The following is a 13,144-nucleotide window of genomic DNA, read 5'->3' on the forward strand; positions in this document are numbered from 1 at the left end:
ATGTTATTGAATCTTTCTTAAACTATCAAAATTGTTTCCTTTGTACTTCTGGTAATAAACTTGACATGTGACATATGGTATCTGTGTATCTGGTGTTATACTGTGCAGCACACCGGTGCCTGCTTTTGCTGAGTGTGAAGATTAATGTGGTCCTTGTAGTTCCAACCATTCACCATACTCTAGCCAAAATATGCTAAGCCAAGTTTAAAAGAACGTCTCTTTTCACCTCTAATTAACTTTCCCTGCATCAAATTTATGCTACTTATTTTTATCCCTCAAATATACTCAACAATACTCAAAGGTACATGTAAACAAATAGATACATAGACAGTTCTAACATATTTTCAAAATCTGGACTAGTCAGGACAGGATTTCCTGACGGGATTTTCTTTTCCTCGTTGAAATCTTTCTGAGAGGCTGCCATCTAGGCTATTTTGTTGAGTCTTGTCTTTTTGCACAACTCTGTGATAAGCAGACACAATGTCACTGAAACCATTTACAAATCAGCAGCAGTAGCTAGCCAAGCCAATGAATGACTGGTCTTGCTTTTTAGTCTTGGCTATAGGCCAGTTAACTATGGATTCCGCTTTCAAAGGATCTGGGGAAACTTGGCCACTTCCTTCCCAGTGTCCTAAATAAGGGTCTTTGATTGCTCCTATTTTACATTTTGACACTTTCACGGTGGGACTTGCATCTCTGAATTTTGTCAGCACAATTCCCAAGAGATTTTTATAACCTGACAAAGAATTGCTAAATATTGCAATGTCATCCATATAAACCTATACAAAGTCTTGTAACCTGTTTAACACTTGATTATCGAGCCTCTAAAAGATGGCTCGTGCATTAATTAACCCAAAAGGTAACACTTTGAATTCAAAAAGTCCTAAATCAGTAATGAAGGTGGATTTTGTCTGTGCTTTGCTGTCTAATGAGATTTACCAATAGCCCTTTGTTAGGTCTAGAGTGCTTAGTGTCATTGACCAGGACATAGGCGGTCTGACCTAGTGATCAAAGCAGCAGTTGGGAGCCAGGAGGCAGGCCAGATCTGGATATCCATGGACCAGAATCTGAGATAGGCCAAAGGGCAGACCGAGAGTCAAGTTGACAGGAGATCAGAGTCCAAGACAAGCCAGAGGGCAGACCAAGCCATGTGTCAGGAAGCAGGGAGACTCAGGTTATCAGAGTCTGAGACAGGTCATGGGGCAGATCAGGGTCAAGAAGAGGGGCAAAGTTGGGATACCAGGAAGTCTTAGTCAGGCAGCAGGAGCAGGGTTACAAATCACTCTAGTATTTGAATGCAGGAGTAATGAAATTTTGTTATCCTTATTGTACAAGTAAAGGGCAGCAGAACTGTGCTTAACATGCCCTGATTGAGGGGATCACCCTAAACTGAACCTTGTTGCTAAGCAGGGGGTAGGGATGCCAAATCCCAGGGAAGATGACACTGAGTGGGAACAGTTGTTCCTAGTGGTGGTGTGGCTGCTGCCTAGAGAGTCCTAGACACCATTTGGCCTATCCTTCACCAGCATTTAATGACAGAGCTGATTAGACTCAATTAAGAGCCCTTGTTTCCAGCTGGTGATTCCTAGAGCTGCCCTGATTGCTGAGCAAGTCTAGGGTCTAAGCCTTAGACTTAGACTTTGTGTAGGGACAGAGAAAGGCAACCCAGAAACTGCACTGGCAGTGAGATTCCTACTATCTGCTGAAATCACTGAGAGCTGGGTTAGTGGTGGAACCTCAGAATGTGATGTCACAGCAGAAAGAGGCAGCGGGATGGCAGCCAATGGCAGCAGAGGACAGCAACAGCAGAGGCATTGCCCAAGGCCCCTACCCCCACCCATGAACACCTCTGAACTCTGGGTCTTCACTAACCAAGGACTACCAACTGTGAGTGAGGTGCCATGGAGGGAAAGGAGAGTGGTGTGTTAAGGGACATTCATTTGTTGGACTTTCATGCTGCAAGATGAAAAATTGAGGCAAAGAGACAGTGCTACCTAATAATTGCCCCCATGACAAATGGGCCGATGATGTCATTATTAATGAAGTTTGAAAGTTCCCAAGGCCCCCAAACAGCAGTTCCTGGGGTATCTCCTCCCCTTTTAAGTCCACTGTCATAAGTAGAGCTAGGAAAATAATGGATTTTGGTTCAGTGGCAATTAAAATAATATATTTAATAAAATAAACAATAATAAATACTAATAAATACTTACTATTATTTTTATTATTTTCAGGTCAAACGAAAAAGAACATTTACTGAAATTTTCAGTGAATTGTTTTGATTTTTTGAATTTTTTTAATGGAAACAACTAGGCAAAATTAACATTAATTCACAAAATGTTTTGGTGTCACTGAATCCACATTTTTTTGTCAAAAAGTTTCAGTCTAAAATTTTCACCAAGCTCCAGTCATAAGAGAAAATGACCATCAGCCACCCAAGAGATTAGTGCCCCGACTTTGGGATATTAACAAATTATATAAAAGAAACAAAGGTGATTTCAGTTTGACAATAGAAACTTTTTGTATATGTCATGTGTATTACCTCTTATTGAACTTTCTGTATGATTTTTTTAATATATCCTTTTTTCCTAATTTTAAATGCTGGTTGGAGAAGCCTGCAATTTTTTAGTCCAGATTTAAAAACATATGCATGACAGAAATTTTCAAGAACTATATTCCTTTTAAAACATAAAATTGATACAGTAATGTATTATATATCCAATTACAGATACAGTAATTCCTCACTTAATGTTGTAATTATGTTCCTGAAAACTGTGACTTTATGTGAAATGATGTTAAGTGAATCCAATTTCCCCATAAGAATTAATGTAAATAGGCGGGGATAGGTTCCAGAGAAATTTTTTTCACTAGACAAAAAACATTATGTACAGTATAAGTTTTAAACAATTTTAAACAAACAGTTTAATATTGTACACAGCAATGAATGATAGTGAAGCTTGGTTGAGGTAGTGGAGAAAGAGGGTAGAATATTTCCCAGGAAATGCCTTGCTGCTAAATGTTGAACTAGCACTCGGCTGAGCCCTCACGGGTTAATACGCTGTTGTTAATGTAGCCTCACACTCTACAAGGCTGTATGAACTGAGGCAGGAGGGAGGAAACACAATAGATGCAGGGCAGTAGCTGCAAACACTTCCCTGCAAAAACTGAACATGATGATGAGCCCACACTATCCAGCTGGAGCGCAGCACTCCCTCCTCCTGACAGCACATGCAGGGCTGCAGAGGTGCTGACCTTCCAAAGTGCTGGGGGGTGCATGCATGAGTTGTCACGGAGTGTGGGGGGATGCAAGGCCCTGCACCCCCGGCTTCCTGCGATTCACCATGACTCTCAGCCAGCCAGTAAAGCAGAAGGTTTATTTAGACGACAGGAACACAGTCCAAGACAGGTCTTGCAGGCACAGATAACAGGACCCCCCTCAGTTGGGTCCATCTTGGGGTCCCAGGGCGCCCCAGCCCCCTTGCGAGGTCAGAGCCCCGTCTGCCTCCCAGCCAGCTCCCCAGCCAGCTCCTGAAACTCTGCCTTCAGCGACCCCTCCCACAGCCTTTGTTCAGTTTCCCGGGCAAAGGTGTCACCTGGCCTCTAACCCCTTCCTGGGTTCTCATGTTACATGCTCAGGTATTCGTCGGCCAGTCTCCCATCCCCCAATGCAGACTATCCTAGCCACACTCCCCTGTCAGCATTCACAGACCACAGTAAGAACAGTCCCAGTTCGTCACATGAGTGAGACAGCGAGACGTGCATTGCCCCTTTAAGTACGTTGACCCCACTTCAAGTATGCTGCCTTTTTAAGCAGATCCACCAATTCAGACAGGAAGCAACAGCTTCCAGCAAGCTTCCTCTTTTCTGTCCCTGAGCCCTGTCCCCCTCCTCCGCTTTGTGGCAAGGGGATACGGAGCGGGGGGTGGGGGGGACATCCTGAAAGCACCCCTCTCCCCCCCACCCCAACAAGCAGGAAGCTCCCGGGAGCAGCTCCAAGGCAGAGGGCCGGGCAGGAGCAGGACAGCAGTGGGGGGAGGGACAGCTGAACTGCTACTGGGCAGCTGCCGAGCCAGATACTTTACAGAGAATTTAGGGGAGCTAATGGGGGGGGCTGTCCCCTGCCCCCCCTGGTTCTAATCCCCACAAGGAGGGGCTGCTCTTCCAGAGAATCCTGCATGCAGTGGACAAAGCAGGCAGCTGGGATTATAAGGGAGGATTGCGCAACTTTCAATGAGCTTGTTTCCTAACAGATTAGCAACATATTAATGTTAACCAGGACAATGTTAACTGAGGAGTTACTGTATATTAAAAAGGCTCGGGTATACCAACTCAACCCCGCTCCCTCCCATCACTACGGAGTTTTACTACATAAGTTGTCTGTTTATTGTGAAGGAAACACGGTTCAAAGAAAAACAAAACAAAAAGGATATACCAGTCTATTTACGAGTTCTTTAGGGAAGATAGTATTAATGTAGGTGAATAATACAATTAGTGCTCCTAAAAAATTACTCTTGGACGTAGTAAAATATTTCCTTCTTTATTCATAAATACATAACTTTGGGATGGTAGTACAAGGGAGACTCAAATCAAATCCTGTTAGATACCCAAGAAAACAGGTATGCTGTAGACCCCCTTCTCATTGGGATAAAGTACAAACACAGTACAGTCTTGAATCATTTTCAAACAACTTAGAGAAAAGGAAAAACCTTTAAAGAGTCCAATATAAAATGATGGTATAATATGTCACAAATATTTCTCTGTAAACTCTTCCCCATCCATACTTATTATTGGTGTCTAAGTGCTGGTATTGCTTTCTGCTCGATCTTTAGTGATTTTCTATAGAAAATCATGGTTTTGTTCTTTTCTTTCTCTTTCGTGACAAGTGACAGAAAGAGAAATATAATGAGATTAAAGGAATCTTTCTACTGGTTCTCTCAGGTATATTACTACAAGAACAGCCACAAATAATAAAGGAGATTAATATTAGAATGAGAAAAAAACTATGGATGAGCGATTAAAATGAAAGATACTTTTCTGTGCTCAGTTGCACATGATGAAACATTATAATGAAAGCTTAGCTCTACTCCACCCATATCCCTTATTAGTAGAACAAATATCTGGAGGGTGATATATTTTCACATGAATGGACAATATGGATTTGCACATATCATTTAGTATGGTCAGGAGATGTTAAGCTGGGAAAAAAAGAAAAAGATGAAATGCTTTGCTTGAGGAGGTGTGGACTGTACAACTGAAACACCCATTTCTTTCTGTATATAAAGGCTAAAAGTGCTCTCTGAGCTACCCTGCTCTGTTTCATCTACTTGTTACACTAGATCAGGGCAACTTGAACACAATGGCTCTTTCTGTGCGTACAGGGGGAGGATCTCGGCAATTTTCGTCCCGGAGTGGTCTTAGTGGGGGATCTGTAAGAATATCTAGTTCCAGTGGTGCAGGAGGCTTTGGTGGGGGATCTGGTGGAGGCTTTGGTGTTGCTTCTCTGCTTGGTTCTAGTTCTGGCTTTGGTGGGGGGTTTGGTAGTAGTAGCTTGGGGGGAGGCTTGGGCGGTAGCTTTGGTGGCAGCTCAGTTGGTGGCTTTGGAGGTAGCTTTGGCGGAGGTTTAGGAGGCGGCTTTGGGAGCGGCTCAGGCGCTGGTTTTGGTGGAGGTTTAGGAGGTGGCTTTGGTAGCAGCTCAGGCGCTGGTTTTGGAGGTGGCTTTGGTGCTGGCGGTGGTGGTGATGGCGGCCTTCTCTCTGGCACGGAAAAGGAAACCATGCAGAACCTGAATGACCGTCTGGCTGCCTACTTAAACAAAGTACATTCTTTGGAGGAGGGTAATACTGACCTGGAGCATAAAATCCGTGAGTGGTATGAGAAAAATGGTCCTGGTGCTGGTGGCCCTGGAGCTGGCCATGATTATAGCAAATATTACCCAATAATTGAAGACCTTAGGAATAAGGTAAAAAAAAAAATCACCTGTTTCATCTTTTTACAATCTAAATTCACCTAATATTGTCCGAGGTGAAAATTACAATAATTCTTTTGAGAAACTAACAGCAAATTTTCTCTATGATACTGTTATTTGTAATGATCATCTATCATATTGTGCTGATACTAAGAACATTTTTGTTGTAGTGCAGATATAGCAAATGTATTGAAATTGTGTAGCAAAATTCCTTTTGATGATGTTAACTCACCTGGCCTCATTTGAATTAAAGAGAAGGTAGAGATAAAATTAACTAATACTAACTCAGATTATTACTTTTCTTCTTGATAGTTAAAAAAAGTTTTCATGTTAATACCCTTCATACTTCTTTTACCTCATACATTCTTTCATCCTATTCATTCTGCAATAAAGAGACTATCTGAAAAGCTACTTTAGAGCCCATGAGCCAGATATTCACTGGCATAAATTGGTTGCTTATTTACATTAGGCGAGAATCTGGTCCTAAATATTTTAGTTATATATTGTACAAGAGTCTAATGAATGTCCCTTGCATTATTATATTACTAAATATATTGAACAGTAAGTCTATAGGTTATAGAATCACCCTTGGGCATCCTGCTTGTCTTTCCAGATAATTAATGCCTCTATTGATAATGCCAGGATCGTTTTGCAGATTGATAATGCCAGACTGGCTGCTGATGACTTCAGACTGAAGTAAGCAGAGAGTACTATTATGAAACCCATTATAAATGTTTTATTTAAAAATTCCAAATCAATTCAGCGATTTTCAGATATTTCTCTTAGAAAACGTAAATGAAACATTCTTGTACAATTTAATAACAATCATAATCATAATACATTGGTTTTGAAGTGGTAGTAAAAGATGTAACCATCTAGTAAAAAACAGTTATGTTATTTTTATTTGTATGGGTTACACTGATCCCATTTATGGTACAAAAACCTGGTTTATGATTTCTTTTAAGGTATGAGAATGAAGCAGCCCTTCGCCAGAGTGTGGAGGCTGATATCAATGGTCTGCGTAGAGTTCTGGATGAGCTGACTTTGACCAGAGCTGATCTAGAGATGCAGATAGAAAGCCTGAATGAGGAGCTGGCTTACCTCAAGAAGAACCATGAGGAGGTAGACAGATTTTTTGCTTCAGTATTGCAGTTTTCTCAAAAATTGATTAATAGTAAAACTCAAAATGTACTAGAAAAAAGGAGATGAGATGTGCAATGTCAGTCTTTTCTCTGATTTTTTTTTTTTATCCTGTGAAAGAGCTCTTTTTGTTGTTGGGTTTTTGTTTGTTTGTTTGTCTTCAGTTCAATCAAGGAATAGGGGGGAGAGAGACACACAGAAAGAGGCAGACAAAGAGACAAACTGTGAGCATTTAATGGTGCTAGTATTACTGGTTTTCTCAGATTCACCTCCAGTAATATAATAAGCAATTTTCCCAATAATATATGCTTTGTTTAAGGCCTCTCTGTGTAGGGACAAGAGATAGCTGTATCTTTGCCACACCCATCTTGGCCTAACTACTTTATTGAAAAAGAATTAAGTAGGCTTGGATCTGCCATGTAAGAATGGAAAAAGCTTACGACTGCATCTTTTGATTACTTTTCTGGGCTTTAAAAAAACATCAGGTGCAAAAGCCCTTTAAAATGCACCAGCATGTTACATTCTGTTTAGTTTGGGTTTTGCAAAGTTCAATTATTTACCTTTTGCCTTTGGGTAGGCAGCAACATGTTTTCTTTCCAGCTGCTCCTGAGTTTCTGGGTTTATTCTGGAAATGTACAGGACACTGAACTGTCAGCATATTTGCTTCCACTAGTATGCAACACATTTTTAACTCTTGCTATCACTTCATCACAACAGCTCTTCTTAGTTTTTTGTCAGTCTATTCAGTGATGAATGAAATGAAACTGGTTTGCAAGATCTTTTCATATTCTTTTACAAAGTATCATGAAAATCAGCCCGATGTATTATTTTGATACAATGGATGTTTACATGCATTTTCAACAGATGTGGCAAAACTGTATGAAATATAAAATAATGTATGAAAAATATCTTTCCCACCAAGGATAAGTTTTCTCTCAAGTTGAAAGCTAATACCGAAATGAACCAGAGGAACCTGTGAAAGTCAATTAAACTAGTACCCTATCTTTTCCTTCAGTGATTTTTTACTAATAGCCTAGGACACTGGGTGGGGAAGAGATGACTTCTCTGTAATTTAGAAATGTCCACAAAAGATGTAAAAATTGAAATGGCAAGATTGTAGATATGAATTGCTGAGGTTGCTGTGATACAGTGAAAAGATATTCATATTTAAAACAGGGTAAATTTAACAGTACAGATAGTGGTAGATTAGTTTAGACTAGGAAGGTTTAATATTGAATTAAAGGGATCTTGAATCATACACTTTTCTTTATACATAATTTAGAGCTGATCATTTTGTTCATTATTATACTGAAACAGTTTTATTTCCTTTTACCCTTCTAGGAACTTCAAGGTTTCCAAGGTAATGCCACTGGCCAAGTCAGTGTTGAAATGGATGCTGCTCCAGGAATTGATCTGACCAAGCTTCTGAATGACATGAGAGGACAGTATGAAGTCATTGCTGAACAGAACCGTAAAGAGGCTGAAGCATGGTTCAATGAAAAAGTAAACATCTTAGAGCTAACCAATTCAGCCAAACCTAGTTAAATATAGGAAAAACATTTGTAGTAGCTGAATTACATTCTATTTTTCCTTGATATTTCAGAGCATGGAACTGAAAAGGGAAATCTCCACCAACACTGAACAGCTTCAATCAGGAAAAAGTGAAATCACAGATCTAAGACGCATTCTTCAGGGCTTGGAAATTGAACTACAGTCTCAACTTGCCATGGTATGCTCACAGACAGCTGCTACTCGGAGTAGCTTTTCCAATTTCAGATATACTGCTATTTAAGATTAACGTTTAATTATCCCAGGGAACTCTGTGTTCTTTTTAGTCCATAAACTCCAGTAATATCTGGAATACTTGAATTGCAAGTAATGCATTATAAAACAAATAGATTGTTATGACTGGGTACAGCAAAAAACAGGATTACATATTAAATAAGAAGCCAAAGCAGGAATTCTACAAATTAATATTTCATTCTAAGAAAATTTTTAAATATTTCACTATACAGCATGAGAAAGAATACCACTTCTCTCCATCATTTTAGCTCACTTTTCTTCCTAATTATTAAATTGTTTTCTTCTCCCCATTCATAGACTACACTTAATCAGTAACATATCTTTTTATGCAGAAAAAATCCCTTGAAGACACATTGGCAGAAACAGAAGCAAGTTACTGTGCTCAACTCTCACAAATACAGCTTCAGATTGGGAATCTGGAGTCCCAGCTTTTCCAGGTCAGGGCTGATATGGAGCGCCAGAATGCAGAGTATCAGCAACTCCTGGACATCAAGACCCGGCTGGAAATGGAGATTGAGACCTACCGTCGCCTGCTAGATGGGGAGTTTGGGTAAGTAAAGAACTGAAATTGAAAACTCCCTTTTTACTCATTCCCATGGTGAATTTCACAAGCTTTCAATGTGAATTCCAAGGAAGTAGGAATGGTGCAGACTGGTGGTCCACAAACCAACAGAAAGTAAGGCCTATGACACACACATATTTCAACAATACATTTGTTGGTTGTAAAAGATCCTGTAATGATTAAAGTTATAGCTCTTTTTAAATATAGAAACCACTTAAGGAGAATCAGCAATTCTATCCTATATTTAAGTCACTCCTTGAATGTGACTGGAGTTAGTGTGCGTTAGCCTGAATTAGAGAGACATGGAATTTCAGGGCTTAACTAAGATATGACAGAATTAAACCTGTGTAAAAGTAATGAGACTGTTCACACAAAATTTATTTTGTTTTGGGCCATTTCATGCCAGAAATTTTGTTTTTCATGGAGTTCCTGCAAAATTACCAGACCAATGACTTAAGAAAATGTTGAAGTAGATGTAATCATATATGTTTTTGAAGTTAAATAAATTGTCCTTTTCAGCTAATACGTTTGGTAGTCTGGTAAGAATTGACCTGGCAGTGTTGCAATTGTACTGACTAATCGAAGCAGGATAATATAATGATTTTTTTTAAAGTAAAGTTCTCACCCATGATGCTGATGATTTCAGTATTTTAAAAAAGAAGAAATCAGAGAGAACTTATTCCTGACTTATCCAGGATTTAAAAAAACAAACAAACAAACAAAAACTTGCTGCTCTATACTCCTGATCCTGACAACTATTGTGTGATGTGTATCTGTGATTTCTTTGCAGAAATGGATTTGCTGGGGGACAAGGAGGTTCATTTGAAAGTTCATCCTTGACAGTTTCCAAATCACAAACACAATCACTGGATTCTTCTAATGGTGAGTTGTCTCTCCTGGGATAACATTTATTTTTGCAAGTGCCCATTGACCCTGAGCATTTAACTTCAACTGATGATTAGATTTGTGTGTATATACTACTAAGTACTGTGAACTGTAGATGTAAAATTGTCGTTAATGTCTGTATGGGGGAGGAAATACCCAGTTAAAATGATTTTATAAAACAATTGCTGTAACTAAATTAGTAAATGCCATTCTGTTCCACTACACTGTAAAGTTCATTATGACAAGAAACTTTAATCTTTAATTTTAAAAGGATTAAGGACATAACTAGTTATCTGTGTGTATAATTCTGCTTTATAACTTTAATTGATGGAGTCTGATGTCAATATCAGTGTCAACGTACGAAGATTCAGCAAACACACACATATATGCGAGGTCAGACCAATGTGAGAACCACAAACACAGTTATATGTGGGACAGAAAAGCCTGTTCTTGACTATTGCAAGCTGTTGTATCCTTGCTTTTTTCATATTTTGCTTTTTATTTTATTTTATCATATTTCATATTATTCGCCATGTTTTTCATATAAGCTGTTAATGTGTCTTGCTTCAAAGTGGTGAATGGCGACATGACAAATCTGCCGTCATCTTGCTCTGGAATCGACTGTTGCTTCCTAGTTGCTGGGGTCATCCCAACATGCTTTCAAGTTTGAGTTCAGTATGTCCTTATATTGTTTGTACTGGCCACCATGAGAATGGGTGCCTTGCTTTAGCTGACCATAAAATATGGCATTGGCTTTTCTCGAGTTGGCCATACGAACGAAATGCCTAGTCCAAAGCAGCTGAACTGAGTGTGCTTTGAATGATGGACATCCAACAATGATTAAGGAATTTGATATTGGGAATCCTGTCATACCATTTGACCCTGCAAACAGACCAAAGACAGAGCATATGTAATTGATCAAGTTTCTTAATGTGTTGACTATATGTTGTCCATGTCTCACAAGCATATGGAAGCATTGTAAGCACAGTTGCCCAATAGACATTTAGCTTAGTGCTTATTTTGACATCCCTGTCATTCCTTAGGCAGCATTCCAAATTCCATTCTGCATTTGGAGGGGTTTTTTAATAACATTAATACTTTCATAAACTAACTCTTTTTTATTACTGTTTAGATCCAACCAAAACCAGAAAGATCAAAACAATTGTTGAGGAGGTGGTGGATGGTAAAGTTGTCTCATCCCATGTAAAGGAAATTGAAGAGAAGATGTAAGCAACAGCATGACACTGCAGAGGATCCAGTCATTAGATTGTTTCGTTGACAAGCATCCCAATGAAGAGACATCACTTTGGATCTCTATTCTTTTGTCTGAAGCGATGAGTACATGTTGCCTTCTTTTTCTTTTGATTTGATGACTAGGATTCTTTTATACAAAACTAAAATAAATTTCTGAACCTCTGAAGTTTGGTAATGCAATAAACATTCTATTTCAAATTATACTTGTCTTTATTACTTTTCAAAATTTTAAACCCCATATACAGTTTTTGACCAATAAAAAAGGAATAAACAAGCTTTTAAAATATGAGTACTCTTTGAGAGGTGCTATCATAACTTTAGAACTCTAGTTACTGACCATATACTTTTTTCTGTTCAGTACCTTGCTTTATCATACAATTTGTGTGAGTATGTTTGTAATTTTAATCCTCATTTAAGAAAGAGTGTTTGTACCTGAAACAAGAACATTACATTCAAGCACTGTTTAAGTTTGTGATCAAAGCAATATTTGATGTTGCACAATTTAAATACCATACTCTGTAACAAACCGGAGTATCAAGATGCATTTATTATGAAATGCAAATACAGTCTCTTGTTGCCTAATTTTTTTCCAGTTGGAACCACCCAACACACTCTAGAGCACAAATGTTGTAGATGAGACTTTATTTTAAAACCTTAACCTAAACATAATAAAGGAAGCTTCATATTAGTGATTTTACTACTGGGGCACTAAGAACATTTAGGAAAATAAATTTCATTAATCAGTCACAATTAATTCAACATAATGCTTCCAAATGAAGAACATGTATGACTTAGACTGTAAGTTTGCTGGAGTGGAACTGCTTTATTCTGTATTTTGTAAAGCATCATGAACATGTATTGTGGTGATATAAAATAATTATTACTCATAATTATTATTAATATGACTCAGCTGCTCCAATAGCCCAGAATACAGGGCACATTACACTAGGGGACTCCATAACAGCAGTCAGACTTCATGAACAACTGTAAATTTTACTGAATACCTTGAGTAGCACAACAGAAAACTGAGACGCAATGTCAAAAGTGCTTCATTAATGAATACACAAGCAACTATAATAGAGCATTTACACATAGTGTTCTGCCTAAAAGTATGATCCAGAGTTAGCAATGAATGACATGATAATGACCGAGATACTATCACAGGGAACATTCTCTAAAAGCAGTGACTTGTCATGGTGTGGTTTGTTAAAGGATGGTGAGCATGACATAAATAGCTTGCTGGGGCATGAGATGGGAACAGCCAGTGTATATGACATGGCATTCCCCATTTGCCAGCAATGGAGTTTCATGTTGGCAGAACCCACTGCACCTGAAATCAGAAAATGAGTGACTCATGAAGGGCAAAATTAGCCAAACTGTTACTGCCACAATCGAGAAAGACATTTAAAATAAACATTCTGTCTGCAGAATCAAGAATGGCCATGCTTGTACACTTACTGAAAATGAAAAGAGTGTTTGAGAGTAGATAGATAGTCTATCTATGTTTCAAAGTATAATATCATAACCAATTACCAGCC

The 13,144-nt window shown here is 38.8% G+C and overlaps 1 protein-coding gene across 1 annotated transcript; it reads left to right on the plus strand.

The window, feature by feature from the left end:
• The first annotated feature begins 5,243 nt into the window (after positions 1 to 5,243).
• On the plus strand, positions 5,244 to 12,489 carry LOC101946402 (keratin, type I cytoskeletal 12). Its single transcript, XM_024100778.3, has 8 exons — positions 5,244 to 5,956; positions 6,576 to 6,658; positions 6,928 to 7,084; positions 8,444 to 8,605; positions 8,706 to 8,831; positions 9,238 to 9,455; positions 10,258 to 10,349; positions 11,485 to 12,489. The coding sequence occupies exons 1-8, from the start codon at positions 5,354 to 5,356 to the stop codon at positions 11,580 to 11,582; spliced, it is 1,539 nt and encodes a 512-aa protein (XP_023956546.1). The 5' UTR covers positions 5,244 to 5,353; the 3' UTR covers positions 11,583 to 12,489.
• The last annotated feature ends 655 nt before the right edge of the window (positions 12,490 to 13,144 follow it).

The sequence above is a fragment of the Chrysemys picta genome, chromosome 24, assembly GCF_011386835.1.
Source record: "Chrysemys picta bellii isolate R12L10 chromosome 24, ASM1138683v2, whole genome shotgun sequence".
NCBI classification, from domain to species: Eukaryota; Metazoa; Chordata; order Testudines; family Emydidae; genus Chrysemys; species Chrysemys picta.

Excerpts from the sequence above, each read along its gene's own strand:
- LOC101946402 (XM_024100778.3), top strand. The coding sequence starts at position 5,354 with ATGGCTCTTTCTGTGCGTACAGGGGGAGGATCTCGGCAATTTTCGTCC. Across the intron at positions 6,659-6,927 it reads GCTGATGACTTCAGACTGAA|GTATGAGAATGAAGCAGCCC; the intron begins GTAAGCAGAGAG and ends ATTTCTTTTAAG. Across the intron at positions 9,456-10,257 it reads CTGCTAGATGGGGAGTTTGG|AAATGGATTTGCTGGGGGAC; the intron begins GTAAGTAAAGAA and ends ATTTCTTTGCAG.